The following is a 26580-nucleotide window of genomic DNA, read 5'->3' on the forward strand; positions in this document are numbered from 1 at the left end:
TCAACACAGCAGCATCAACCCAGCTGTTGCCCAGCAACCAATTACCCAAGATATGCACTTCCTCTTTGAAGATTAAAATCCACTAACCTCCCTGCTTGAGCTTGGGTTTTACATAATACAGTACGGCAGCATTTGCTATATGTAGACAGTCAACCCACTTGCACCACCACTTTCGTGTTTGTTTTCAGTAACACACAATGTTTGTTAAATGATGAGTGAGGTATTCTGAATAGCTGACAGATTAATTTTAAGCGGGACAGCAATTACTTTGATGCGTAAGTAGGAGTGCAGAGGTTTTTGGTGCAAAACACACCAGAGTACCTGAACGTGTATTCACCAACTATGACTAAGTTTTTTGAAGTACTGTGTAAAATAGGATTGCAAATGGACAACTATCAAGGACATTGTCTGTTTACCTAGGATTTACAGAAAAAAACATGACTTCAGCCACATGATTGAACCCCAGAGGGCAAAACAAAAGAGGACGTTAATGCTGTTTTAGGTTTACCATGACCTTCTTCCTTGCTAATCAGGCACGTGTTGACAGGTCACCTCCACAGCAGCCTCATGACCAATAACAACAGGTTAGGCCTTGAGCCTTCAAACAAATAGGTTAAAAGGGATGTTATGGTCGTCAGCATGTCGACAGTCTACAGAGAACAGGAAGTGATATGAGTATACTGTAGTGGATGATCAACTACATACCGGTAGTTCCAAAGCAAGTCAGAAAACCCTAAATGTTTGCAATTCTACATTACATTCAACATGATTATTTTAGCGCTACCTTTTAAAGTCGCAGTACACCGTTTGAGTCACTGCCTCTGATAGATAGCTCTATACAGTATCAGAGAATATTCAAACATGATCAGGTTAGAAACTTTATTAAACAAATGAAGGCAAAGCACAGCTTAAACTCAGTCCTAAATATGTTTCAAGTGCTACTGTCGGTGCCACACCACATTACAGTTAATATTAGAATACCACAGCCACTCAGATATACTTCTATAGACCTTTGCAACATAAATAGCAGCTACAACTGTTTTTAAATATTCTTAAATATGCTCGACATGCTTATTCTCTGAAGTCAGTGCCCCACCTAGTGGCACCTCAGGACAGTACCATCAGACAAACAGGAGTGCAGAGAGGAGAGGGTTAAAGTGGGTGTTTTTATAGGCACAGAAGTGCTGCCCTCTAGTGGGCAGGAGGCGACGGTGGAGACTGATGCAGCAGGGTCGTCTAGGCAACCACCCACTGGAGGATGCTGGTGTCCTTCCCGCCGGTGGAGATCAGGTGACTGTCGTCGTGGAGAAAGGCAACGTTGGTCACATGGCTGCTGTGGCCACTGTAGGTATGGCTCGGGGCCTGCATGGCGTGACAAGGAAGGGAGACAAACAAAGAGAAGGTTAATAATTCATCCACTTCTGTCAAAAATGTCCCCTGAATGATTAACTTTGTTTAGATGCAAACAAGTTCATTTAAGTGGATGAGAAAACACTAATATAAAAGCATATAAGATGTAAATGACAACAAGCGTACCCTTGGCTGGGAGCAGGGGTTGGAGAACAAGTGCACTTTGCCAAAGTCATCAGCAGAGGCCAGCAGGGAGGAGTCATGTGACCTGCACACGGCGTTGATGTCTGTGCCGTCAGCACCGTCGGGCCAAACACCTAAATTGAACCAGCGATGTAGTGGTAAAGAAACAATAGCTGGGTAAACTGTGATTGCCAGTCGTGGTGAAAAAAAAAAAAGTCACACTTAAGTGTTTATACTTTCAAAGCATTCTTCCGCAAAAGATGGGTAGACGGTAAATGCAAATAAACACTATTACTCCACCAGATAGAACCAAACCAGAGGCAGGAAACAATATAGACTCCCACTTGATAAAACTGCAAAGACTAACAGCTCCATTTTAAAATGATTGACTGCTGTCACAATCACCAATTGCTAGAGTGACCTGAACCGACTGTTTAAAGAACTCTGTTACAGATGACGCATAGAAGTTTCATTTCTTGGATTCATAAAGCTACAGTCTGGTTTTGCCATCATTACCCCATATCACAAGTGAAAACAGGAAGTGGTGACTCACCAAAGACGCTGAAGCCTAGTACACAAGTGGAGGTTGCCCACTCCACATTCCGAACTAGGTCCATGCTCGTCACATGTTTGCCACTGGAAGCTTCCCCTTTAACCACAAACAGAAGAGAAGCTAGAATGTACCACAACACTACAGTTACAGACAAGAGTTACCCGTTTGGACAAAACAGACTCACAGAATAGGATCTCGTAGTCTCCTGAGTTGGTTACAATGTATTGGCTGTCGACGGACCAATCCAGGTGGGTGACAAAACTGGAGTGTCCCTAGGAGGAAAATAAATAAACAAAAATGTTAGTGTAATAGTTTTTAAAAACAGGGATTTAGTTTCCCATCCATGGGATTGTCTTTATTACTTACAGTGCATTTCCCCACGCGGCTGTACTTCTTGCCATTCTCCGTCACGGCATAGATGTAAACAAAGTTGTCATGGGAACCCACGGCTAGGAAGTTGCCGTCTGAGAGCAGGAGAGTTAGGTTAGTTGTGATTGTAGGAGGAGGTGGATAAGAACACTGTACAATCCTGTACCGTTCAGTTCAGACAGATGGTCAGCCATTTTCTGAGATTTCACTTATTGGCGCCATTAAACAACATGTATATTTAAGGCGGGATTTGTAATATCGGAAATGACTCTTGCACAGTACCTGGGGAGTACTTGACATTAGAAATTATCTCGTTGCCATCAGTGTGCATGTACACCAGGTCTTGGGTGTCCGTGTCCAGCACCAACCACCTACAGACAGGATGAGGAAAGTATAAGGATGAGGAAAGTATAGGGAGAGGTTATTGGATGGAGTCATTGCACTGACACCATGTAATCAAATTACATAGCAAATCCTTCATCCTGTCCAATTGAATTGTGCCGTTAGCGTTTCACTGTCCAATAAGAGATGATCGTCAAGCCAGTGCGTGAGGATCTGAAGTACCTTCCTGTCATGGTCCCCACTGCCAGCACAGCTCCACTGGGATGGAACCCTGCAGAGCGCCCTGGGTCCTGGAGGAACAGAGGGAGACATGGAGGATCAACAGGGCTGCATGGTGCCCATCGCATACAAGACAACTACTATGGACTGATGTAAATTCACTAAGCTAGATGTTTCAAGTGCCTTTGTCATTACAGCAAGGTAACCAAGTGCGGATCTGGAGCAAGTACAACTCTTCTTGAAGCTGGTGTATATTCAAAAGGAGAGTAGCTACAGAGAAGAGCTGGAAGATTGAGCACCTCGGTGGTCTTGCTCCAGAGAGGCTGATGAGAGTTGGTGTCCCATAGGTGGACCTGCTTGTCCTGGCCACAAGTCACAAACTGCTCCATGGAAGGATGGATGTCCAGGCCCCACAGCTCATCTGTGTGACCCTGAGAGGTTAAGAGGAGGCGAGAGAGGTGAGATGATAGAGAAAGTACAGAAAAAGCAAAATGGAGACAGACGAGGACAAAAGGTAAAAGAGGAAGGGAGAGAAGAGAAATATGGGGGTTATAAAGCAGGTAAAAACCGTACTTCCTACTGATATGTTCCATTGGCAATTGACAGGTGGTGTACCTGTACTATAGGGTTGAGTGTTTCAGGGAAAGAGCCTGTAAGGACGGTGTTCTTGGTGGTCCCCACTAACAGCTCCCCCTGCTTCCCCTCAGTCACGGCTCTCACTGGCCCAAACGCCTCAGGCACCTGAGAGAGAGGACACACGACAGCAACAAGCATAAAACTATACCTCTCATCGGTCATTCTCAAGTAGAATTACGGCTGCCCAAAGGACACCTATACAGTTAAACGCTTGGTCTTGCTAACCGTTATGTGCTAAAGGGGAAAAGTTGAGGGAAGCTATGAGCTCAGCAGTCTCGATTTTCATAAAGAGTACAGCGTGTCCTTATCTGCATAAGGTTTACTCATCCTTCGGAGTCATCCACACCCTCTTCTCTCACCTCCATCTCACTCTGCTTGTTATAGTCATGGTCCCAGAGCACCATCCTGCGGTCCTTCCCTCCACCGGACACCAGTGTACCATCCTTCAGCACACACAGGGAGAAGATCCCGCCCTCGTGGGCCTTCGCCACCACCTGGCTGATCCGGTTCCCACCTGTCAATCACAAACCGCTGTCAACTAATATGCTTCAAGGAGGGACGTGAGGTGGACTTCTGCGATGTGTGCTTTTCTTTCTTAATAAATTGCTTTCATATAAGAAATGGATGTGTGAACTGAACAACTGGTTGCAGAGCACTAAGTTACAGTGGCTGAGAAGGCTACGGTCTTCAAACAGACCTTTGGCCCAGACGTAGATGTTTCCACTGGAGTCTCCTGTGATGGCGTCTCCGTTCTCAGCAAAGGCCACACACAGCACGTACTTGGGCTTCTCGTTTTTCTGGGAGAAAAGGTTTAACAGTTCCGTTATAATTTTAAAAAGTTAACAGGAGGCAGAAGTTAAGTTGTCTTTCGCTCATCCACAGACCTCAAACAGCCCCTGGCGCTTGGTGAGAGTGTTTCCGTCCATGGTCCAGAAGTTCAAGTGGGACTTCCCGCAGGTGACGATCAGGTTGGCGTCCATGGGGTGGAAGGCTGCGGCCAGCACTGAGTCATTAGAGCACTGGAGGGGATGACAACAGGAATTAGACCCCTGAACTGGCAGACGATGGTGACTGATTGCGCCACAGACTACGACACTTATTCATACCTAGGCCTACACTGCTGACGCCTTCACTTTTCTTTATTTATGATCAGTGATCAATCATGACTCGTCTTTATTGCAGTGATATGCCATGCAATATCAAGGAAAGCAGCTCTCCTCATGCATACTGTAGTTTAGTCTGAGGCCTCGTCACCTTCACATCCGCCAGCTGTTTCTCCTTCTGCCAGTTCCACACAGACAGGATGTGGTCATTGGCATCGTCGACGGCACAGAGATGAGCACCACCATTCTGTTGAAGGACAGGTGTTAGTCAGAGGCATACGTGCTATGTAAATAAATGGCTCTATTCGTTTCAGACAATTTATAGATATTTAACATATACATGCCGGCTATTGTCATGGAACATGTTTTCAAAGTACTAATGAATGACTGACTTTCTCTTCTCAAAGTTCGGTCTGTAAGCAGGTTGGGGACGGCTTACCGACTTGGAGAAGGCCACACAGGTGACTGCCCGGTCAAACACGCCCATCCCAATGACATGCAGGGTATTGAGACTGACCGAATCCCACACACGCACATGAGGAGGCAACATCTGAGAGAGAGAGCGTGGGTTTGAGAAAGAAATTGGATACAGTGCAGTCATGCGCTATAATTAAATATAAATATTATACAATATAAGATGGCCATAAGAGGATATAACAGGTAATTTCTTCAGAAATTGTTGATTTTAAATGTACCTTGCCCTCTAACAGCTGATAATGAAATGAATGAAAGAGAGAGAAAGAGTGGGTCTGAGAGAGAAATTGGAACCACTGCAGTCATACATACATACTACTGTGAACCACAGTACAATTCCCATAAGAGGTCATTCCTCCAGAATTGAAGAAGATTGTTGATTTTAAAAATATACCTTGCCATCTTTGGAGGTTCCGGCGACTTGTCCAGTGGCTATGGTGACCATGTCTGGATGGATGCCTAAGCTGTCGGGAAGACAGAACAGTCACAGCGATGTGGCGAGTCATAAGGCCAAGCTAACCTTTCCCACTGTCCTCTGGGGAATTCTTGTTTGTTCCCCCCCCGCCTCTGTATACAACGGGCTAAAATGCCGTCAAAGTCAACTCATTTATTCAGCCCTTTAATGACTCATGAAATAAACAAACTGTCAATGATACTTCAAAAAGCAAATAAGCCCTACAACAAATACACTGGTATGAAAAGCCCTTCAAGCATTAGTGTTGTGATGATAAGTAATACTTTCATGAACACATTTGCACATTTTGAAGATAATAATGTAGAATTTATAGCCACACTGAAAACAGTCCACAATACAAATGAAAGAGTATTCTGGTCAGGTATGTCAGTTAGCTATAGCCCAACATGTATGAAAATGATACTGTGCAAGTAGGACATTAACATATACCAGCCCAACCTTTGTTTGCACAGGAGACACCGAGCCTCGAACAGGACCTTGTTTAAATAACATTTATTCTGAATCAATGTGTCATTCAAGGAAGTTCTCTTGGCACAGTAAGCCTTTGGAAAATGCAAAACTATCTTGCCCCAATTTAAATCAAGTGATAGCTGATTATTATCAGACAAAACTGTGAATGCCATCTAGTGTGCAACCACATTTAGCTAAATAAATTCCAGATTGCCCTTTGCAAAGCTTATGACGTGCATTGCTGCACTAAATGCAGTGGGGTGTCACCATCTGGAGTCAAAGCTAAGGCTAAGAAGAAGAAAATAAAAATTCCAGAAGAAAAGTTGTATGCCTACACCAGTCATCTAAAAAGGTTATGGTAGTGGGAGCTGCTGAACCAAGCACACCAAATAGCCTTACCATTTGACATCGTCGTTGTGGCCCAGGTAATGTCTCTGCTGCTGTTCCTCCACATTGTAGAGCACCACCACGGAGGCATTGAAGTAGACTATCTCCCCCGTGGGGAGCAGATAGAGGTTGGAACGGCAGTCTCTGCCCCTGTACCCATACCTGGACAACCGAGGGTTAAGGACCACAACAGTAATCCTGTCTGAACAATTATACTGTTGAACAGTAGGAGGCTGATGCCATCTCAGAACTTATGGGAGGTAAGTACAATACAAATCAAAGGAGTTACTCTCCAGAGGCCATAAACACACACACACACACACACACACGAGTAATCAACTATAAAAAAAAATTGTAATGTGGTACTATATTCATTTGTGATGACAGTACTGCAACACTGAAATGTTCTTTCACAAATGCACATTATAAACTGAGTGGTTCAAGCCCTGAACACTGATTGGCTGAAAGCTGTGGTATATCAGACCGTATACCACAGGTATGACAAAACATGTATTTTTACTGTTCGATTACAATGGTAACCAGTTTATAATAGCAATAATGCACCTCGGGGATTTGTGGCCAAACTCCGCGTTGCACCTAAGAACCGCCCTTAGCCGTGGTATATTGGTCATATACATATGTCTTATTGCTTAAATATACTTCAATAGCCATTGTCCCCCACAAGCTTTCCCTGCCTCATCTGGGGTGTAATCCTTACTCCAACCCTATCAAACTGGGGGAAAAATGCAACAAAAACAAGCTTATATTGGAATAGTTCAGGTAGGTTCCACCCTGTTTGTTTTCCGTTTGGTTCGTAGTGAATACACCCCTGTATGCCTTGCAGCACTATTCTCTGTTTGTCAGTGTCAGAAGGATACACCCACTGCAGTTTGAGCTTGTGCTCAGGCAGCGTCCCCTTGTGGTCCAGTCTGTAGCTGTCCCTCTTCTGGTCAGGCATGTGCATGGTGACTGGCCGACCCCTCAAGAACATCCTCACATAGCCATCCTCTGATACAGGAGAGGGGGAGAGAACAGGGAGATAAGAACTTGCAGGAGAGAGAGAATTTTTTTTTTTTTAATGGTGAAACACTTCCTATCTATACCGCTCCTTGCTAGCATGAACGGTAGATAGTGAAATGTAAGTCTTTTGAACATAAACACGCCAACAAATTCTGTTCCACCACCCGTATAAGAGGCAGGATCTGTGCATTGAATCACTGAAGCATGATGGCAAAAGATATAGCTTCAGTGTATGTAATTTCAAACGGTTCTGAAGCTTTATGGTTGGCATTATAGTGCTGCGGCTGCTGTCATAACGGGAGTCAATTGAGCTCATTAACGGAGCAGTGTGCTGTCCTCTCTGGCTCTTAGCATGCAGCTCTGCGGTCCCTAATCATCTACCCAAGCACTCAGAGAGGACATGGGAAAATGCAGGTAATTGGCTTGTTGAAAATAGCCCCAACAATAACAGACAGGCTATTGGTTGTTGTTTATTGGACATGTTTCATGGATTTCCATGTAGTACACTGGTCAATGCTTATTGGGGGGGGGGTTTGCATATAATTAGTATAATGAATTATCTTGCTACAGTATCTTGTACACTGTATTCTTCAGTCAAACTGTGAGGTATAAAAGGGCGCCGGGTATGGTAAAGGAATCACACGCAGGCCTGTTGCCGTGCTAAGACGTACCTGCATTGACGGAGCATTCTTTGCTGAAACGAGAGAAAAAAAGAAGAGTGATTTTCTGAGATGCCGTTTTTAACTCATGGTGTTGCTGCAATGGACTAAATTATTCAGTGACCTCATCCTTCATGCCTCAGACTTTTCTGTCTACAGTAGAACCCATCTACCTGCGCCACAATGCCCGGTGAGCATTATCCAAATAGCCTGCAATATTAAAAGTAGTAGTTCATACTGTAGAGCATATAGAAAACAAACATTAAATACAGTATTCAAACAATGCAGATGGGAAAATACTGTATTCATGATATAGAAAATACAACTGGTGCTGTGCCATGACATGGAAAATAAGGCCAGTTACGAGAGTGATAGAGAATGAAATAAAGAGCAAGAGAGTGACAGACAGCACAGACAGTCAGTATCCTGTCGGGGGGCCTCTCCAGCACTCCCCTACATCAGCTGAAAAGCAATGAGTTTCTGTCAAAGCCACTGAAAGGTTGCCTAGCTAGGACAGTTTGAGATTACCATGGCAACAGTCACAGGAGTGATGGTGCGTAAGATAAGAGAAAAGTCTAGGAGGAACATGAATTGCCAATCTGTGCATTTTAACCAATCCGAGAGTATAGAGCAGTAGGTTATTCGGAGAAAGACTGGATACAATTACAATACTGCTGCAGATTATTTTCTTTGACAGCTTGTTTCATTAAATCATGCTATTCAAACAGACACCGTATTAGTGGTACATTTGGGCAAATACCAGTTTGGTTAATCGCAGGGCATAGCACACAGTAAGATCCAATACAGATCGACAGACTGAAAACATGAGGGATAAAGTGCAAGTAAACAGAGAGGCTTTCATGTTTCTGTCTTTGGCTGAGCATTCATTCACTACAGTGTATTATATCTGGAGCCTGGTTATTTGTGGGACAACCACAGAGACAGTCGGGGAAGGGCTCTCTTTAAAGTACCCGCATAAAGGCCTGTTTGTCTCCCTGCATGCGGATTTTCAAAAAGAGGAGAGGCCCTGTTGTGTCCAATGGGAGTCGCTGAAAGATCCAAAACCACTAATTAAAGCAAGGCTTGATGGCAACTGGCAAACAGGAAGGCCAGAGAGACAAATAATGGGGTGGCTTGAAAAGCCTCCGACAGTGCAGTTTATTTCTTTAAGAATCATCAAAACAAGAAATACTGTACCATTTGGTAGAACGTTACCGTTGAAATCTATGAAGTAAATACTAAAGTACCCATTATAACCTACCATCATAAGGCCTACCTAGTAAATTCCAGGTGCTACCCGAATGCCGAGAACAAAAATATGCAAATAGATCCATAGTCGACTTCAGTACAGATTGCTACTTCATCTCATTTAAAAAGAGCAAGAGATAGAAAAGTGGTCCAACAGGACATCATTCACTCTTCCTCAATCAGAATTTGCATGCACTCAGACCCCCAAACCAAATTTGCCATTCAAATGCATGCAATCTGTTCCTCCTCCTCAGGCTCAGCTATCCCATCAAGCCAGTCTGCAATCAGGGTGCGTCAGTCGAGATGTTTAATGCATGTGGATGAGCAAGAGTGCCAATCAAGTCATTCTGCAGAGCAAGAGGAATCCGTAATTCAGATAAACAAACTACCCATCCACCCACAATCCCAATGAAACATTGACTCACACATCCGTAATGCAAACTTATAAAGGATCTGCCTAAAACTGGAATGGGACATAGCTCCCTTTAGCCTATTCCTAGACGCTAACCCTAGTGTATATTCACAACGGTATCTTCCGTTCAGGGAGGGTTTCAAGAGCCTCGACGCTCGGTCTGAACATTAGCATGCATCGCTTGCGGTACAGTTTTGGAAGCATAAGGACCTTATCTTTCATAAGAGTGAGATTATTATTATTTTAAACAAAAGGTTAAAATTAACTACACACCTTTGTGGCTAGGGTTCCCACACGGCGCTTGTTTCCTGAAGACAGAGGCGACTACCTGCGCTAATTAGCTATCTAGCACGCATCCGAACACCTGTGAGTAACGGAAGGAGGACGCCAGAATAGTGTTTGAACTGAAAAATACAGTGGGTTGCAACTGTTACAAATGGTTAAAACAGCGTACAGTAAGTGTATATTGTTGTATTTGTGAAATGAATTTGATGTGAGAGTAGAGTTTCTAAAACTGTATCGCAAGCGAGAATGAACGTTTCTAAACGTTAAAACAGTGCGTCGGAATTGCCGTGCACATGATCCCAGCTGATGGCCAATACTTACAGCTGAGAACCCTAGGGAGAAGACAGAATGCTCCCTTGGGTTCCCCAGAGCAAAGCTCCCCCATGCAAACACTTATCTTCTTAAAGAGACGATACAATGGACAGGTCTTTGTACAGTACGAAAGAAACGTTACTTGCATTTCTTTTGATTTCGTAGTCATGTGTCATCTATGGCTTTAGTTTGTTGTAAATCACAAATGGGTCTTTGCATCATTCTGGCCTTGTTTCTTTGCTGCCCCTCCCCAAACCCCATTGAAAGATAACTCATCAAAAGGTCCTACATAAGATAAAAACAGTTACTGCTTCCTGTTGGATTAAACTACCCATCGACCCAAAATGGCTTGTCAAACAATCACCTGCAAAATGTTTACGTATTCATTTACCTGGGTGATCTCTTCATGGTAACTTTTCCGTTAGGTAACAGCAACGCAGTTCACACAACAGAACCCTGTCGACAACTAACAGGCTTCCTTGTTGATTCAGTTAACTTTAGCTGTGTCCGGAGTCTGGGCACTTTTTCCACCAATGGGGAGGCACTTCCTGACTCTGCTGGACCTCCCTTCTGCTCAGTAACCACACCTCCGTTACCTAAGCCCCTGAAATGTGACACCCTCAGCAGAGTGAGCTCATTGAGGGAAGAGGGAGTGGACGGACTGACTGTATCCATCTGTCTTTCAAAGCTTAATAGCACCTCCATAAAAACAATCAGATCTTGTTATCTACTATTCAAACAATGAGCAGGTGTGGGGCGTTTCTGTTTGGTACAAGCAACCATCCATGCATTTGACTGTGAATACAATGTTCCATCTTCCTTTATTAAGCGACTGATTCTGTTAAATACAGTAGCCTACATAACACTGCACCGGACTAAAATTCTGGAAGTACAAGTTAAACACATCAGTAGATCTGAATTTCTATATGTATGTAGACGACAGAGAGGTCAGATGACCTCCACCCGTCTCCTCTCCTCCCTAGACATTACACATACAGGGGTCTAAATGATTCAAGCCAGTCAAACATCCAGCGTCCATTCACCTGCTCTCTCCGTAGAAATACAACACCACGGTGTTACACGGCAATGCATCAGTGGTGCATTCACACAAGTGTTTAAGGATCATTTGTCATCTGATCTGAACAGCGAGAGGTTAAAAACAACGATCGGTCTACTGATCAGTGCCCTAAATTGGACGTCAACAAAAACCCCTGAGACCATGGCACCTCTACTCTCAGAATACAATGTCAGCCCGAGGAATAGCTGAGAAGAACACAGACCCACACCATATGTCACCTGTCTGATCGAACAGGGAGATAGAAAGGGTATTTTATCTGGCAAGTGAGGCAGTTACGGCTGCTCAGGACGTGACGAGCTGTCTTGATATTTTCCTCAGAGATCAGAGATGAGCTGTATACCCATTCTCAGATGTTGGGTAGACTTCACAGATGTATACGGTATGCATGGATGCTCTATGCTCTCTCAGTCAGATGGAGCAGGAGTGTTTGCTGTGTCAGTGTCTGTGTTTAGGGGGTTAGCGGTGTCTGTGCTGTATCAGACAATCACCTGCTCCTGCCACATGTGGAGCTGCTTGACGAGGTGGTTCTGCTTCTGCTGTCAGACACCATCTCTCTCCTGACCGTGGACAGACGCTCCGTCGACATGCTCTTCCTAGTGGGGGAGAATAGGTGAGAGGGAGAGGAAAAAGACGAGAGGTGGAAAGAGGGGGAGGGTGAAGAGTGAACAAGGATATTGAGAGGGATATGAAATGTCTCCGGTCATAGGTTTGCCGTGCAGACTGTAGATTCAACGCCACACTGCCACCCTAAGGATGGGCTTGGAAATGCACAATAGAAGGATACCAAGAAAAACAGTATTAGATCCACACATTTGGATGTCTTACCTTTTGATGGACTGCAACACTTCCTTTTTGGGAGAAGAGGGGGAGGAAGGGTATCCCCCCATCTGTTTCTGCTGGACATAACCATTGCTGAGAGTGAGAGGCTTGGATGGTAAGGCTTGCAAGAGTTGGCGCACTGGCATCAAAAGAGGGAGAGAAGAATGGTTCAGTAAACAGACCTTTGTTGTTGAAGTTTTTCCAATTCGACAATGCAAATTCTTACCAAAAACCACATACAGTACATGGTGTATCTCTCCATTGCAAGCTTTAAATACATTTAAAAATATATAAACTGTATAGTGATATTTCTTATATCTCTCAGAAATAGGACAGATACTTCAGAACAAACTTCCTTAAATGATATATTTTTGACTTTCTTTATTCAATGCATTTCTTTGGGCCAAATTAAATGTTTAAATCAAATCATTTTTGTATATATATATACATATGTGTGTTTGATACCTTAAGGGGTCCTACAATTCCAAATCAAATGGCTAAATTATCCTGGGTATGACCATCTTAAAACAATTCCCCCTGGCTGGCAACTAACACTCTCCACGCCTTGTGCATCAGGTTTATAATGCAACCTCCTCAGTAGAAGCTTCCTGACTCTCCTCTCCTATTACAGCTAGTACTGTACGTTGACGAGACTACAGTGGTCTAACGTGGTCCCAGGCTCCCAGCTCCTCACCCTTGGTGGGTGCGGCCACGGTAGGCCTCCTCCCCCCCGCTCCGGCCCCAGGCTGAGTCAGCTCCTCACAGCCGCCCAGTCTGCGCAGCGCGTCGGCCAGTGCAGCCTTCAGCAGCTGGATCTCATCCTCTTGCAACTGGACACGCTGCTCCAGGTGGGACAGGCGGTCGTCCACCTCCATGGTGCTGCCCGCAGACACATTGTCATCTGGGAGACAGGGAGAGAGAGTGGGGGTTAGAGGGAGGGGGAGAGAGGAGAGAGAGGGAGAAGGAAAAACGGACAGAGACAGAGTCAGGGGGATGGAACAAAGATGTTTTGTTGTTCACCCAGTACAAAAGCAGGAATTTGCATAATTCTCCAAGCTTTATGTGTTCGTTTTTGCTAATAAAGATTACACTAGGCTACTTCCTTGACAAACAATATGTTGGTCTTAAATTCCTACAGCAAAGAACAAAAATGACAGTGCAGTTCTGACATTAATTAAAAGCAGTATTTACTTGAAACAAAATTGAGGCCAACCCCGTTTTGAAGACTTTACTTTTTTATGTGTTGTCAGTAGCACATCATACCTGACCCTAGTTCTAGCTCCATGGCGGCGGCAATTTGAAAAAGTATATTGTGCTGATTTGATTAGCGCGTTGAACCATGTCGCGCATCTTACTTTAAAAATATTCAGTGGATAGTGCGAAAACAATGACCTCAGTTCTGACGTCAATTATGCACCGTCGCCAGCTAGACCCTAACCTCTCGTCCTTCACTGGGATGGCATCATGTGGCTGTCCAATTTAATCCTCTGTTCCAGCTCAAATGCTTAACTGTGCAATATCAGATAGGATGCCCTGTAACTGAAAGGTCTGACAATTCTGACAATGTAACAGAATGCTGTACATACATTATAATGTTGAGTTGACGACTGTTTGCCACTTGGCAAAATTCCAGTGCTTGTTATCATCATATCCCATTCAATGGTGGGAAAAGTACTCAATTGTTATACTTGAGTAAAAGTAAAGATACCTTAATAGAAAATGACTCAAGTAAAGATGAAAGTCACCCTGTAAAATACTACTTGAGTAAAAGTCTAAAAGTATTTGGTTTTAAATATACTTAAGCATCAAAAGTAAATGGAACTGCTAAAATGTACTTAAATATCAAAAGTAAAAGTATAAATCATTTCAAGTTCCTTATATTAAGCAAACCAGACGGCACAATTTTTATTTTATTTTTATTGACAGATAGCCAGGGGCACACTCCAGCAAACGAAGCATTTGTGTGTAGTGAGTCCGACAGATCAGAGGCAGTAGGGATGACCAGGGATGTTCTCTCGATCAGTGTGTGAATTGTACAATTTTCCTGTCAGAATGTAAGTACATTTAGGTGTCAGGGAAAATGTATTGCGTAAAAAGTACATTCTTTTCATTAGGAACGTAGTGAAGTAAAAATAAAAGTTGCAATAGTAAAGTATCAATAGTAAAGTAAAATACAGATACCCCAAAAAACTACTTAAGTACTGTAGTACCTTAAAGTATATTTACTCAAGTACTTTACAACACTGATGCCATTCAAATGACCAAGAACCATTGTTAGATGAATGTGTCTTTGGAGAAGGATATGCAGTACTACCAACAGGATTTCTTAGTATAATGCTGCCCTGACTGACATGCCTATTTACTCTGCCTGTAACATGCCTGACCCAGTAGAACCAATTACCTCATCTCTCAGGCAGAAAGATTGTGGGAGAACCCACATTCAAATTGGGCATAGTTGAGAGTTTGACTTTAAAAATCCCAATATCTGTTAGATGTTTTTGATTCAGCAGGAGGGGAAATGAAAGAACATGTCAAACTCAAATCAAATTTTATTTGTCATGTGCGCCGAATACAACAGGTATTACAGTGAAATGCTTACTTACAGGCTCTAACCAATAGTGCAAAAAAGGTGTTAGGTGAACAATAGGTAAGTAAAGAAATAAAACAACAGTAAAAAGACAGTAGCGAGGCTATATACAGTAGCGAGGCTATAAAAGTAGCGAGGCTACATACAGACACCGGTTAGTCAGGCTGATTGAGGTAGTATGTACATGTAGATATGGTTAAAGTGACTATGCATATATGATGAACAGAGAGTAGCAGTAGCGTAAAAGAGGGGTTGGTGGGTGGTGAGACAAAATGCAGATAGGCCGGTTAGCCAATGTGCGGGAGCACTGGTTGGTCGGCCCAATTGAGGTTGTATGTACATGAATGTAAATTTAAAGTGACTATGCATACTGGATACTCCGACCAACATAAACAAATACCTATTTACTTGGCTGACGCTGTCAATTAACCATGCCGTGCTTTTATAACCTTGGTCACAATTTGAAATCTGCTGAGTAAAAGCATTGATAAGATTTCAATCGCCTCTGCAGCAAATGTCAATTACACTGCCTCTGAACGGCCAAGGTACAAAACAACTACATCTACGGGGGTTTACTCCACCCATCCCCATGTCAAACAAAAAAAAAAATGATTGAATTGTTTCTGGTAATGAAGTAATTAAGTGTGATCATTCATTCATTTAAACCTACCTAATTTTTAAACAATGTTTCCACAGGAATGCCATCCCATTACTTTGTTAATGAAACAACCTCCCCCCTCGCACTTTACACGCAGTAGCTGTCCAACAGAACAGACTGCAGGCTTATGATGCGTACTCAATAACTTTCTCTTTATTGCCTCCAGCAGATGACACAGCACAGGCAAAGGACAGCTATAGCTAGCACAGTTAAAGCAGGTGGCAGCTGTGTTAAAAAAAAAAAAAGCATGGCTACTAATGATATAATATGAAAATGACTAAATGGGGAGAGGAGAGAGGGAATGGGAGGGGAGGAGGGAAGGTTAGCTCTATGGCGTAAGGTGGAGAGGGATGAACCCCTGTGTGATGCGAGAGGACAATGGAGGTCAGGGCGAAAAGCAAAGCCTGCTGAAATATTCATTGGGCTCTGGAGTCTGCTTGCCTTTCCCTACCTGTCATGCTCAGTCACTCAGCCAGTCAGCCAGTCACTCAGTCAGTCTGACAGCCTGCTCTCCTCTCCTTAGCTCTCTTGGGGGGTCCCGGGATGCCAAATCTGAGCTTCTTTCTGATGTAGGGTTTTCCCCTCGTCTCCTCTACAGCCAGTGCCTGTTCTGCCTCTCTCTCCCTGGACCAACCCCCCCTCCTTCTACTTATTCTCCTCCTCCTTTCTAGAAGTACATGCGGCTCACAAAGAGACAGGCAAGTCACTGTTTGTAACAGGACACTACTCCCGGCAGTCCTGCCTCCACAGTGGTCAGCAGCAGTGGATGCAGCCTGAGGCTGGCTTGGCTGGGGGCCAGACATTTACACCGCTGCAGAAACAGCCAGGCACAACCAGGAAGTGAGACTGCAGTGGGTGGAATCCGAGTCTCCTCCATTCATGACACACAAATGCACCCACGCACATGCGCAGAGAGAGAGAGAGAGAGAGAGAGATGTGCTCACATCAGGCACACCATGGCATGGCTGGAATCATACTGTACATAATATCGATGACAGAATGACAAACACAATTCAGCCCCCTGCCTTCATCTCCAAGGAAGTCACTGAGGTCTTCTCTATCAATAACACACACACACGCACCACTGGGACCAGGGTCTACATGAGTAACAATGTGAGCAAACCTTAGAGAGGGGATCGTACCACCTGTTGTTACACCATGTTGAGTCAATGGTTAATACACCTAAACACTGACCTGTAGGTATTAGATTTCATGACAGATGAGCCATGGTTGTTGCACGCAGTCTGAGGCAGTCAATAACACAAATGGGCCAGATGGTCACAAGTTAAAGTGTATTTACCTTTGCAAGCCTTTTACTATCTATTGTTTGCATTCATGATAATCAATAGCTTGTTGTGGGATAAAATACACCTGTACACAATTGCTATCTCAGCTGTTAAAGTACTTAACCTATAGTGACTGTAGGAGCTAAACTGTTTCTGTCACCACCAGCACCAAACAATTCAGAGTCCAGACTAGAGCTTTGGTCACAGACACAAAGGCAGCAACCAATCTACAGTAAAGGTCAACCCTGACCAAGATGGCTCCAAAGTCAATTCTACCTCCCTTTGGCAGAGAAGCTGAGCTGCTCCCCTCTGTATTCCACCGTCTGGGGTGATCTGCAGCCTGGAACCGATCCTAAGTCTGCAGCACATCCAGGCTACCCAGCTAGCACATTTGGTTCTTTGGAAGTCGTGGGAACATATGTTTTTGGTTTCACACTGGTTGCAGGAATGAAGCCATATGTTTCATGACCTGGTAAAACTGATCCTTTTTCAAATGTTTTTCCTCTTCTGGGAATGTTTACTTTTAGGTTGCTGTGAGGTTCTGAGTGTTTTAATCTGGTTCCTTTATTTCACTGCACCTATCTGGTGTATGTGACAATAAAACATCATGTATGTGACAATTTTTTTAAAAATTATTAATGCTCTGAGAACAGAAATGATAGATTATGTGGAGGTTTAACTTAATTAAACTTCCTTTTTTCAATAGGACTTTTGATAACACTGCTAGCTTATGAGGTAAGAAAAAAAGTGAACTTCGAGCACAGATAGGACACATGGAAATTCATTTCCTTTGGCATTATTTATGCAAACATTTCTTTTTTTATAGCAACATGGTATCAGTGAGATTTAAACCTATAATCTTCTGTTCTCTAGCCATAGGAATTAGTCAACTGAGCCACCAGGATGTAGCTAGCATACCATGTTTTTTAAAGCATACAAAGCTGTTCATTTTAGTATTTTCAAACAGACACCATTTTGAAAGAGACTAGCAATCATTAAAGATCAGGTGTGGCCAATTAGTGGACACGGGACAACACACCTAAAGGAAAACTCAAAAGTGATATTTTGGCATTTGTTTGATTAGTGCACTGTTGATATAGTCCCAAAGTGTTTTGCAGGTCTTGACATAGAATTTCAACCAGATTTAAGTCAAAACTGTAACTCGGCCACTCAGGAACATTCACAGTCTTCTTGGTAAGCAACTCCAGTGCATATTTGGCCTTGTGTTATAGGTTATTGTCCTGCTGAAAGGTGAATTCATCTCCCAGTGTCTGGTGGAAAGCATACCGAACCAGCTTCTCCTCTAGGATTTTGCCTGTGCTAAAGGTCCATTACGTTTCTTTTAATATCCTGAAAAACTCCCCAGTCCTTAACGACTACAAGCATACCCATAACATGATGCAACCACAACTATGCTTGAAAATATGGAGAGTGGTACTCAGAAATGTGTAGTATTGGATTTGCCCCAAACATAACACTTTCTATTCAGGAAAAAAAGTAATTACTTTGCCACATTTGTTGCAGTATTACATTGGTGTCTTGTTGCAAACAGTATGCATGTTTTGAAATATTTGTATTCTGTACAGGCTTCCTTCTTTTCACTCTGTGAATTAGGTTAGCATTGTGGAGTAACTACAATTATTCTATCACAGCCATTAAACTCTGTAACTGTTTTAAAGTCACTATTGGCCTCATGGTGAAATCTCTGAGTGGTTTCCTTCCTCTCTGGCACCTGAGTTCGGAAGGATGCCTGTATCTTTGTAGTGACTGAGTGTATTGATACACCATCCAAAGTGTAATTAATAACTTTACCATGCTCAGTGATATTCAACGTCTGTTTAGTTGTTTTACCAATCTACCAATAGATGCCATTCTTTGCGAGGCATCGGAAATCCTCCATGGTCTTGGTGGTTGAATCGGTTTGAAATTCACTGCTCGACTGAGGGACCATACAGATAATCGTATGTGTGGGGTACAGAAATGAGGTACTAGTCATTCAAAAATCATTTTAAACACTATTATTGTACACAGAGTGAGTCCATGCAACGTATTATGTGACTTGTTAAGCACATTTTTACTCCTCAACGTATTTTAGGCCATAACAAAGGGGTTAAGTACTTATTGACTGAAGACATTTCAGCTTTTCATTTATTACATTTGTAAATAAAATCGAGAAACATAATTCCACTTTGACATTATGGGATATTGTGTGTAATCTAAATGTAATACATTTTCAATTCAGGCTGTAACACAAACAAATGTGGAAAAAGTAAAGGGGTGTGAATACTTTCTGAAGGCACTGTACATAAGACAGAAGGTTACTTCTGCAAAAACGAAATTAGGGTAGTTGGTCGGGGTGGATAGTGTTAGCTAAGATGATTTTTGAAAAAAATATTACATCTGGAAACGCTGCAGTGTTTCTACACTATTTTCAAAAACATCAGATATGACACAGGTCTTCTTTTGAGAACTTTCCCGAAATTCAGGCTGTCATAATTACTATTATTGGTGAATGTATATGTTCCAGGTACAGAATCAGTGTCTACATTGTCAAAAACCTTTCAGCATTCAGATTACAACACGCAAGAGAAATTCTGCAAAATGGGGGGGGGCATTTTAGCTGCGGACATTGTTGTTCTATAGCAGATAAAAATTGATTGACTGCTCAAAAATGTGCATTTGTTACTATCTGCATGTTGTTCCTTGATCAAATGCAAACCATCATAACTGTCAGCGATGTTGTTGAATTTCAATTTAACATGATGGATTTTTTTATTATCAATTAATCAAGAAGCATAAATCAAAGAACAATGATACATGGAAAGTTATACAGATAATAGCAGATAAACAGTTGTACTGATAAATACAAATCAATAAGAAATATTCACAGTGACAACAGTGTATTTATCCTACTCCTGCTCCTTAACTCCCAATCACTGTCGATATCTTAGACGGGGTTAGACGGTCAGATTAAACCAACCACATCCCCAGCTAGCCTGGCACCTAAGCTGTTTCAAATCAAACGGGAACATCTCACTGTACTTCACTTTAGAGAGAATGTTTCTGTTTAAACCAGGGAATGCTGTGAACTCTCTGCCTGGTTGGGTTTTAACAGCTCTGCCTCCCTGACAACCTCCACAAAGGCTAGAATGTCCCCGGTCTGGCGACCAGCATGATGGATGCCACTGGACTTTGATGCCTCGAACTCAGCGTCTGTGGTGTCCAACATGTCCTCGACAACAATGGACTTGCTAATCCTGTCTGTTGCTTGCTCAGTCATGTTTAGACCCAGGTCCTTCAAAAATGACTTCAAGACGCTGAGGAGTTCCAGGTGTAAGTCAAGAGGGATATTCCTTCCCTTCACATTCTAGAACCTGTTCCAGGTAAGACTGTGTGCCAACAGAAGGGAAAGAGTGGCAATGACTTGCAAGATCAGTAGAAGGGTACTGTAGGCATATTGGCTATGACCATAGGCCTTGTAGAACAACAGAGCTACAGTGTATAACCACAAAAACATCTCCCTACATGTTGGACAGGAAGAAGCCAAAGCTGAGTTTTGCCTCATGTTTGCCTGTATGTTGTTTATTTGTGGTCCTCCTCACTAGACTTGGGTGTATTCATTACGGGAACAGTTTACCATTTAAAAACCAAATGGAAGCAAACAGAGCAGACGGAACGAAATGGGGAGGGACCTACCTGTTTATGTCAAATTGAATAGAATGTCCAATGAATGTCCAGAATAGAATGTCCAATAGAATTTACATTGGAGTAAACAGTTTGTTGCAAAACGTTTTGCAACAGACTAAACATTTTGCAACACTGGCACTGAATCCACTACCAAGTCATGATGTTTTCTTCCTTGCTCCCTTGTTTTCTCCCTGATGGTTCTTCCTTGCTTTTCTCTGAGTAAAAGAAAAATTGCAACCTGGCATACGGCATGGGAGATGCTTCCTCGGTAGAGGTTGGCCCCTGGACATATTGCTGACACTGGTGGCAATGTCAGTGATGTCACCAAACATGATGAATATGTCCACGATTTGTGACACAGAGACAAGCAGCGAGCTCCTCTTCACATCAGGCGAACCACTAATGATGTGGTCAGGAATTAAACAGTCTGGGACATCTCTTAATACAAATTCAAAAAAGTGTAATAACGACAATGATAAATACATATTAGTTAATGCAATAGACATGACAAAAGAACTATGATATTTCAAAAATATAATTTAAAAGAATTATATCATGGTACACCAATTGTAAAGGTACCATCTCATTGTTTTCTAGGATAAAAATATATTCTCAGATATGTTGGACATTTTCAAGCATTTAATTTTTACTTATGCACTACTAGCTAGCTAGTTAGCTAGCTAGGAGTCCAATTAATGTTCAACATAGCGTGGACTTAATTAATATCAAATTATGTATAGTTACCATTTGCATGTAACATGAACCTCCTCCACAACAATCCTCATGATGTTCTCCATACACTGTTGATGCCAGCATATTCCACCACTTGTTGTTCAGCAACCAAGACACTGGGTTACTGAAAACCTGGCAACGTCCATGGATCCCAAGCAGTGATCCCCAGTTTCACAACCTCTCTGATCTGGTCCTCCATGAAGGGCGACTAACGGCGACAACAACGAGTATTGGGTTCTCGATCCACAGATTATTAGAGGATGCTGATTGGTCCGGCCATACGGTGGATAGAAGGGAGGGGCTCAAACGGTTTGACTCTTGTCGTGGCCAGACTGCATCCGTGTAGCGAAACATAATGTAAGCTCGCGAGGTCAGGATGGTTCGCAAGAGGCTAGAACATTATAAACATTGAAATTAGATGTAACCATATTTGATATTTTAGAAAACGTTCTTGTCAAAGTAATGAAATACCAAGAAAATAATGATTTTGTTTAGGTCAATTTACTTAAATATGCTGAGAATGTTCAAAGCCAAGCAACTATCCTGCGCCATTCCCAGAAAGTTGTGGGAAGGTTGTATTCAAAATAACCATCGGACAACCACACACTCACCAAGCTCTAAGAAACATATGGTTCTTAGAACATTATGTGCTAGCTGGGTAGGCATTGGCCATGGGAGACCCTGGCAGGACTGGGCATACCAGACTGGGTACTGGGCATACCAGACTCTGCCATGAGAAATATCTACCCAGACTTACAGGGTCAGGACAGCCTGGCCATTTGAACAGATGACATGTCTCTCTCCATGTCTGTCCACCTGTCACTGAATATGATTTTATAGTAGGCTATCTTCTACTTATAGGCTATATGTAGACCTACATGTAGCCCAATACACAGAACCTCTGAGTTGCACAGATTTTTGTTCATTGAATACCTTGCAAGGTATGCTACACTCACACACTGCTTACATGGCAAACGAGGCGTTGATGCATAAGTGGATTTGTGAACTATGTGAAAATGTATTGGATAGCATGGGTGCATAAAATATAAATAAATACTTTACCGAATAAGACATTACCGATAGTGTGTTGTTTGTTTTCTTCTCACACAGTGGACATGCATGAACCTGGTCTTGTGATGTGGCCAGTTACAGCATCATTGCATCAGCTTTTCTTTGATTATGCTGTAATGTTATGATTGCTCTTTACAGTCATGTCCAGCCCCTGCTGCTCCTCAAAAAGTGAACACCATTCTCTAATTTACAACACAGCGAGATGAAGCCACAACAGTGTACTTCATCTGCCACTCTCCTCTCGAAGGCAATTCAACTTAATCTGAAACAGTGAAACCATAATATGCAAATAGTTCCGCTATTAAATATCATAGAGATAGCCTATCTGTTTCCCCCCCAGCCGGATAATGTTTTACATATAGTCAAAGAGGGTTGGCAGGACGACACCAGAGCCATATATGTTTCTAAATAAATGGCTCTGGGTTACACCTATCAATCACAAAAAAACAGTGAGTGAACATGAAGTTCATGACAGCCTGCTCTATGATGGATGGATAGATCCTAGATCATTCTAACGATGCAAGCTAACATTCTATTCAACAATCTGTAGCTCGAGGCACATCTCTGTTTCGTGTAGACTGGTATGAAACCTGCAAACAGGTGCATGAAAACCTTAGTCCCACCACCGTGTGCCACGGTTCATATCAAAACCGGTCGACTTAGATGCCACCAGTCAAAGGTGAACTCACCATTGCAGTACTGGAGAAGGAGTGAAGTGGTATCATAAAGGTTCCCACATGATGAAGCGATCCTCTCCGACATTTCTTTCTTTTCAAGCAGACCCGTCACTTCCCCTTTCTTGCAGCCTCCTTATCCACACGCCTTTCCACCCCACTTCTCCACATCCAGAAACCCTCAACACCTTTCGCTGTTTGTCGCTCACCAGCCAGACTACCGTCTGCTCTCCGTATCTGTTACTATAGCAACAGCCTCACCATTGAGTTTGCCAACCATTCGGAGGTGAGGGGGGTGGCACGTGACAGTTAGGACGCGTTCGTAAATTCGCTCTGGCTATCTACTCCGATTTCAGAGCACTCTCGTCTGAGTGTGCTAGAGCGCAGGCTTTAACTGATGAATTTACGAACGCTCAACACCAGTTGAATATGACCGGTGTCAGTAACGTTGGGAAAAAAAGATTAATCAAATTGTTGCCAGCAGCACAGTTACACTCACCAACGCTCTGGATAACATGAAAACAGCTCTGCTAGGGTAACGTTATGTACAATGGTCAGAGTGAGGTGTCCTCTCATTTATGTCTGGAAGTAGCTAGCAAGCTAGCTAACTTTAGCCAGTTAGCTTGGGCGCTTGACTGCAGTTGTGAGGTCAGAACGCTCGGATCAACCCTCCTCCTCGGCCACGCTCCGAGGGCGAAACGCTCTGAATTTACTAACGGACAATCTGACAAAGCTCTGAATTTAAGAGCGCGCCCTGAGCGCTCCAGAGTGAATTTACGAACGCACCCTTATTTGATACTGCATAGAAACATAACTACCTCAAAGGACAATTTGGGAGTATTCAATGTGGAGAATGAGGGGATAACTTGGCGCAAAATCTGTTTTCTCTAGAAGGTGGGGTTTGTTGTGTTTTTCGCTTACCAAGCGATGAGTTTGTGTCAAAATAAATGTAATGGCTTATTTGATCAAATATACGTTTTTTAAAAATAATTATGTTGTTACGGGTGTACTGATATAAGTAGGACACGGCAACTTTAAGAAAACATTTTTTTATGTCGGAGTATTGCCCGGTCGTCACTAGTTACCATAGCCACAAAGTCATAAACCCCGCCTATTTCTACAATTTCTCTTCTTAAAATGTGATTTTAATAAATCTAACCGTAACCAAGCTAACTTTATGCCTAACGCTAACCTTGAATTAAAGCCAAACAGCACATTTTAGTTGTCATGAATTTGAACTTCTACGATATAGCCGCGATATTTTGACATTGTGACAGGTAACTAGTGGAAACAGTTGTGCCTGTTGATCACACGCGTATCTGCCCTAAACATTGGCTAGAATGGTCCCACCTGATCTTGCCTCCTCCAACCAAGTACAGCAGTAGAGATGGAATGGGATTCTCCAATGTGAGCTGTAGATGTTAAATGTTTCTGTGTTTTGTTCTGAACCTGTTTTATACTTTCTATTCCTCCTGATTTACTACTACTGTTAATAGCACAACAATAAACTTTGTTTTCATCTTTTATAGGGCTGGTTTTCCAGACTCAAATGAATACTACTGGACTAGAAAACATGCTCGATGGAGAATCTCTATGCCATTGGAATTTAATGTGTGGCTGTAGAAACTAGCCCATAAAGGAGTCTAAGATAAACTCCAATACCTAGTCAAATTAAAATAAAAAAATAAAAACATGACTGGAGTGTGCAATCCGGGGCTGGGCACAACGTTCGACCACGCCCACTTGTTTTTGTCTGAGGTTTGACAGTCGTACACTGAATCCAAACACACATATTTGCGCAAGCCACACGTTGAATACAAATAGATTTCATTTTTGAAGATCGTATGAAATATTATATAAAGTACCAGCAGATGTGTTGTAACACTTTTTGCTTCATGCTATATTTGAGACAAGCTACATATTGTGTTGCAGTGAACCGACTTGTTATGTATGTCATGTACTGTTAAAATTGTGTTGATAAATGTTATACCTTTTGTATTTATATTATTTCATTGAGCATATATATATACACACACACACACACAGGTACTACCTATCCTGATTTATAATGCTATTTACTTTCCTCATGAGAATGGAGACAGAATATACCAAATAGACATACTGACAAGCTGAATGTGCTTTGAACATTAAGTTATACCAGCTGCAGTACAGAGATCAGAGACTCGGGTGACTTCTACAGCATCTTTACTAAACATAACACAATTAACAATTAAGACAGCAGACAAAAACAAGGTTTGACCACTCCTCAAAAATGGCTTCACTCCTGCTCCTAAAAAGAGGCAATGACAGTCATTTTCTTCTTGTCACATAGAACATCTCATCTCTCTGTTACATGAATGGTTTCTTGAGGAGAATATTTTCCTCTTCATCCAGGCCATCACACAACCGTAGTTCTTTAAGGGTTAATGCGGTCTTTCATCCATCCTAATTACACTAGGGAGAGAAACGGTGCCTTTAAATGTTTGGTGTTCGCATCACCTTGCTGTCTCTAGGGTATCCCTTAGAAGAACATCTGTATCCTTGAAGAAAAAGGAAGAATGAATATTAAGAGTAGTGCCTCATTGGGTGATCAAGACAAATTACACCCCACTTTCACAATACCACCAGGCAAACAAAATCTATTATTACTAAAGGGGTTTTCAGTGATATCTATAACTACTCAACAAGTCATCACTACTAGTACATCTTGCCATGCATCAAGCCTTCAGCATTACACACAGTAGACTATATACCCAGTTCACAGCTCCCAGTTCGCCATGCATTTTGTTTTCAGTATCGTCTAGAAAGAAAACAGATTGTGGTCATTACGTAATGTAAGGGAACCTCTAGGGATGTGTGTACAAGAATGCACCTTACTTTAGCTAATAGCCTATAACGTACCTGATCCTGCAGAGCTGGATGCGGATGTGACCTGCTGTGACTTCTTGGGGGGGGTTTAAGACTATACCACTCATCATATGATGGGGGTAAATCTTTAAACATTGGTTTAAGACTATACCACTCATCATATGATGATGGGGGGGTAAGTCTTTAAACATGGGTTTAAGACTATACCACTCTTCATATGACATCTACCTGTAGTGTGGGGGAGACTATACCACTCATCATATGAGAGGGGGGTTAAGTCTTTAAACATGGGTTTAAGACTACCACTCTTCATATGATATCTACCTGTAGTGTGTTTTGTTTTCGCCACCTTTTTCGATCTTTCAACCTCTCTTCTTCAGATCTTAGTGAGTGAATGACATATATTACATACATTCAATATGAAAATATATTCAGGTCAGTCTGTCTACAGTGAAAGATGTGATTTTAAGGATGCAAATGAAAAGTTTTTATAATGTTCAAGACTTACTGCATGGGAAAGTTCTGCAGGAGAACTAGGCACCACCATCGCCTAATTTGCTGCATGTTTTCCTTTGAAAAAGAAAATCACACAATCGGATCCCCAAAAAACATTATATCCCCTAGTGATGAGAATTTCCTAATT

General features: G+C 42.5%; 1 protein-coding gene across 3 annotated transcripts; it reads right to left on the minus strand.

Annotated features, from left to right (window-relative positions):
- Nucleotides 1–865: 865 nt before the first annotated feature.
- On the minus strand, nucleotides 866–23267 carry eml2 (EMAP like 2). Of its 3 annotated transcripts, XM_024442193.2 has the most exons (23): nucleotides 23085–23262; nucleotides 13069–13275; nucleotides 12381–12513; nucleotides 12044–12148; nucleotides 8233–8255; nucleotides 7420–7549; nucleotides 6554–6703; nucleotides 5624–5693; nucleotides 5451–5465; nucleotides 5195–5305; nucleotides 4907–5002; nucleotides 4537–4671; nucleotides 4350–4449; nucleotides 4012–4166; nucleotides 3632–3757; nucleotides 3316–3447; nucleotides 3020–3087; nucleotides 2738–2826; nucleotides 2453–2550; nucleotides 2271–2358; nucleotides 2087–2182; nucleotides 1537–1667; nucleotides 866–1362 (listed from the first exon to the last, which is right to left on the minus strand). In XM_024442193.2, exons 1-23 carry the CDS (start codon nucleotides 23155–23157, stop codon nucleotides 1237–1239), a joined length of 2457 nt encoding a protein of 818 aa, XP_024297961.1. In that variant the 5' UTR covers nucleotides 23158–23262; the 3' UTR covers nucleotides 866–1236. The 3 variants fall into 3 exon arrangements, with proteins under 3 accessions (XP_024297961.1, XP_024297962.1, XP_024297964.1); XM_024442194.2 differs by lacking the exon at nucleotides 5451–5465 and having other exon boundaries at nucleotides 23085–23267; XM_024442196.2 differs by lacking the exons at nucleotides 12044–12148; nucleotides 12381–12513; nucleotides 13069–13275; nucleotides 23085–23262 and adding an exon at nucleotides 10869–10998.
- Nucleotides 23268–26580: the final 3313 nt, after the last annotated feature.

Source organism: Oncorhynchus tshawytscha, linkage group LG13, assembly GCF_018296145.1.
Source record: "Oncorhynchus tshawytscha isolate Ot180627B linkage group LG13, Otsh_v2.0, whole genome shotgun sequence".
NCBI classification, from domain to species: Eukaryota; Metazoa; Chordata; class Actinopteri; order Salmoniformes; family Salmonidae; genus Oncorhynchus; species Oncorhynchus tshawytscha.